At 43.8% G+C, this 3,791-nt stretch overlaps 1 protein-coding gene across 1 annotated transcript; it reads right to left on the bottom strand.

Annotated features, from left to right (window-relative positions):
* Positions 1-623: 623 nt before the first annotated feature.
* Positions 624-2,945, bottom strand: LOC147607144 (uncharacterized). Its single transcript, XM_086791377.1, has 2 exons — positions 2,258-2,945; positions 624-1,695 (listed from the first exon to the last, which is right to left on the bottom strand). The coding sequence occupies exons 1-2, from the start codon at positions 2,579-2,581 to the stop codon at positions 910-912; spliced, it is 1,110 nt and encodes a 369-aa protein (XP_086647503.1). The 5' UTR covers positions 2,582-2,945; the 3' UTR covers positions 624-909.
* Between the last annotated feature and the right edge of the window lie 846 nt (positions 2,946-3,791).

The raw sequence follows: 3,791 nt of genomic DNA, 5'->3' as shown, positions 1-3,791 counted from the left end.
CTTCCTGTGCGTTTGACATTAAGCTAGACATATTGACATAAAGCGAGACATATATTGAGGGGTTTCTAGGTAGATTTTGGGGTGCCTGTGTACGTGGCCCCCCGCGGGCCCCAGCATGAGCGGTCACCTAGCCGGTGACCACCTCGGTCTAGACAGTGGTGCAAAAGAGTTATGAACACACATCCATATGTCGGTGCGTTTGCTGTGGTTCAAACCCAGGTCCTTGCCAAGGGAGGCGAAGCTCCTATCCACTACACCGCGTGCACACTTGTGATATACACGCATGTCCATAACATCTTATGGACATATGTCTACAAATGGGCCCGTCATCACTGGCCATTGACCGGGTGACCGGGCCCACGGGGTGCCGCGTACACAGGCACCCCGAAATCTACCTAGAGCCATATTGAGCTTGGAAGGAGACTTGCAAGCTTGTTATTTTGGTATAAGACTTTCACCCAAGAAAACCCCCTCACCCCAACCGGCACACACATACATATATATGTATGTGTATATGTATATATGTATCAACACATATACATATACATAAGAGAGAGAGAGAGAGAGAGAGAGAGAGAGAGAGAGAGAGAGAGGGTCTAATAATCAAGTCTGACATGGTGGTATTCATATACTCACTCAGTGTATTACTATGTATACAGCAAATTGTACAATTTGTGAAACAAAAATGTGTAGCTGTACTGTTCCCAATAAAAGGTTTGAATATCCACTCCACAAACAAAGGCATGCGTACGTACATAATCATCTGGAAGCCCTACAAAGCTCGGAATTGAATTAGATTCTAGTAGGCAAAGGGATTTTCAAGAGATTAAGTGTCAGATTGTCAATGAATACTGAAAAATGTTTCTGATGTTCTGGATTAGTCCCTAAACCATACCCATTAAGGCAAGCTTAATGGTTCAAGGGGGGTTGGGAGGTGCTTGGAAAATCAGTATTGATGACAAAGCTTCCACACTTGGGGCATTTGGGCTCTGATTTCCAAAGCATGACATACATGAGGCAACAAGGGCAGCCCACTATGACCATCATGTTGTTGTTGTGATGATTATCTTCAACCTTTTGGCTCTCTGCCTCATTGCAATTAATTGCTGACACAGAGTCCTCTCTTGTTTGCCAGCTGCTCCAAATTGAGTGAGAAGAAGATGCCGATTCGGAAAGAAAGCTTACCTTCTGTGCCACCCTCCTCTCCATCATGCTATGGCATTGATCATTCAAGTCAAGAGGCTTCTGCTCTTTAACTGCACAGCTCCTGTATGTTGATAAGTTCAACTTAAGCTCCAACCCACTGTCTAAAACAGCTTCATTAGCTAAAAATGGGCTAATTTTCTTTTTTAATGGATCTGTACTAAGCTTGCCTTCAATGGCAAGAGATCGTTTGGCCCCTTCAAGGCTGAGTTCTTCTGCACATTTGGGCTTGCTATTGAGCTGGAGAGTAGCCATAATTGGTGGTATTTTCTCCACTGAAGATTGCTTTGGGAAGAGATTAGCCAGAGAGTTTTGGTTTAAGTCATCTCTGTGTGAAGCACTTGGTTCCTTCTTGTAATTGCAGAAGAGGGTGCTCGCCCTGTCGAGCAGATTCGAGGAGGCTTTGATGGTAGACGATGGAAGGGTCGACTCACGTGGATCCTTGAGGCTCTTGGCCCCTGCTGTGGAATTCATGTAGAAAACTGCTCCAGTCTGTCACATATGTCAACGCATTAATACACCGTTAATGATAGTATCGTATCAAAATTTCACACTAATACACCCTTAATTATAGCTAGTAGCACACCATTTATCCAAGCAATTCCATTCCTCTATGCAAAAAAAAAAGCTTCATTAATCGATTCCTTTAAGCAATACTTTTCAAAAAGAATGCTGTAATTATACAATTCTTGATTGAACTACAAAGAAAGCATTATTAGAGGCAAATTAAAAACTACCCCCGTCTGCTTAATCACATCAACGAACTCACACAACCTTAACTATAGCTGTTATATCAAAACCACATTCTAATACACCCTTAATGATAGCTATATGCACACCATTTATCCAAGCAATTCCATTCCATGGAAAAACCTTCATAAGCCATTCACTTAAGTAAGACCTACTATCAAAAACCCACCGAAACAATGCTATAAGGCTGCTGCAATTCCGGATTAAACTACATAAATGCATTAATAGAAGCAAAGTAAACTGATTAAACTACATATAATAGAAGCAAAATAAACTGAATAGAATCAAAGTAAACTAATATCACCTTGAGGTCAAGGCATTTTTCCCATCCACATGGGAGAGGCTTGTCTGGCTCCGACTCGAGCAGCTCGAGGGGACCACCGGAAGGAGAGGAGGAGGAGGAGGAGGAGGAGGAGTGGGAGGAGCCACCGAGTAAATCCAGCGTCTCTTTTCTTCTCTCGAATTGGCCCATCATGAGCTGCAGCATCTCCTCCGAGTCCTCACTCCAAGGCCTCTTCAACCTTCCACCGCCATGAAGGCAATGAGAGGACGGTGGACAGGCCGTTGTAGCACTGCTAGTACTGGAGTTATTAGGGCCGTGCCACCCAACTTGCAAAGCGATTGCCATTGCAGGACGCTGTTATAGGAGAAGATACAATATGTGATAGAGAGCTACAACAATACGCAGGAGCAGAGATGGATACAAACACACAAACAAACACACACACAGAGGCACGCAAGACTGTTTCTACTTGCGCCAAGGACAACAACACGCGTTGAACATCTGATATCTACGCATACACACAGGCCGGCTATATAGACGCAATCTCAACACACAAAGCTGACCCTGCGTGTTGTTTCGATAGCTCTAATAATAGTTAAACAAAGAAGCTCATTGGGGCGCGTGCACATGAAGCAATGATGAGCAACCAGACGGAAGAGTTCAATCTTCTCGAACGGCTTAATGCAAGCACGGTAGAGACTAGAGAGAGAGACAGAGAGAGTAGCGATGGGCAATAACTATCTCTAAGCAGGCATGTCTACCCGTCATAGGTGTATTATCTATATCATCAGTGCTGGATGGATGCCCTTGATGAGGCAATATATCATTCCATTTATTATTATATACACTATTACACTCTAATAGATTACTATTATTATTATTTTGATGAAAAGCAGATTATATTAGAGTTTTACATCAAGACATTTGGTCTCAGAAGTCACAAACGTCCGCGGCATCACTTAAAAAAAGTGATGTCCTTCGCTTTTTTGGGTGGACACGAATCCATGTTCGTCATGCCTTTCACAAACATCTGGACAACCAAAGGATTTTGGTGTTAAAGGAGACAACTTGATTGGTTGAAGTCACCAACATGGACCCAATAGGAGAGATGTCCACTCCTTGCCAGGGTTGGGATGCCGGCCAACTCTTTTTTTTATAAAGTTGTCCATGACTCATCTTTTAAAGTAGCTTGTCCATGGACCTTTATGAAATGGAAAAGTGCCGAAGAACTCTTCTCCACCAATCAAATCATTCCAAATCCAAAAGCGTTTTTTGTCCGGGGACGTTTGACCAGCCTAACTCCTAGTGTTACCAATTGGCCAACCATTTGGTCCATCTCCAAATTTGTGTCTCGTTCACTTGAGGCCAGGCCAGTGTCTCATGTGAAGGGGCCAGTATTTCTGCATAACATGGACGGGAGACTAGTGCCACCCGTGTATGACCTGGATTGTGTTCTATCCATGGGATTGTCACGCCATGGAAGAGCCAGCTTTTGTGCCGTGTCTTGCCTATGGGACTGTCACTCTATAGGGAGGCTCGTGCCAGGATGTGTGTC

Source organism: Cibotium barometz, chromosome 56 (assembly GCF_041138505.1).
Source record: "Cibotium barometz isolate CiBa-2024 chromosome 56, ASM4113850v1, whole genome shotgun sequence".
NCBI classification, from domain to species: Eukaryota; Viridiplantae; Streptophyta; class Polypodiopsida; order Cyatheales; family Cibotiaceae; genus Cibotium; species Cibotium barometz.
This window is presented reverse-complemented; position numbering and strand designations above follow the sequence as displayed.

Coding starts and splice junctions, on each gene's coding strand:
- LOC147607144 (XM_086791377.1), bottom strand. CDS start 2,581: ATGGCAATCGCTTTGCAAGTTGGGTGGCACGGCCCTAATAACTCCAGT. Junction 1,696..2,257: donor AAAAATGCCTTGACCTCAAG/GTGATATTAGTT, acceptor CATATGTGACAG/ACTGGAGCAGTTTTCTACAT.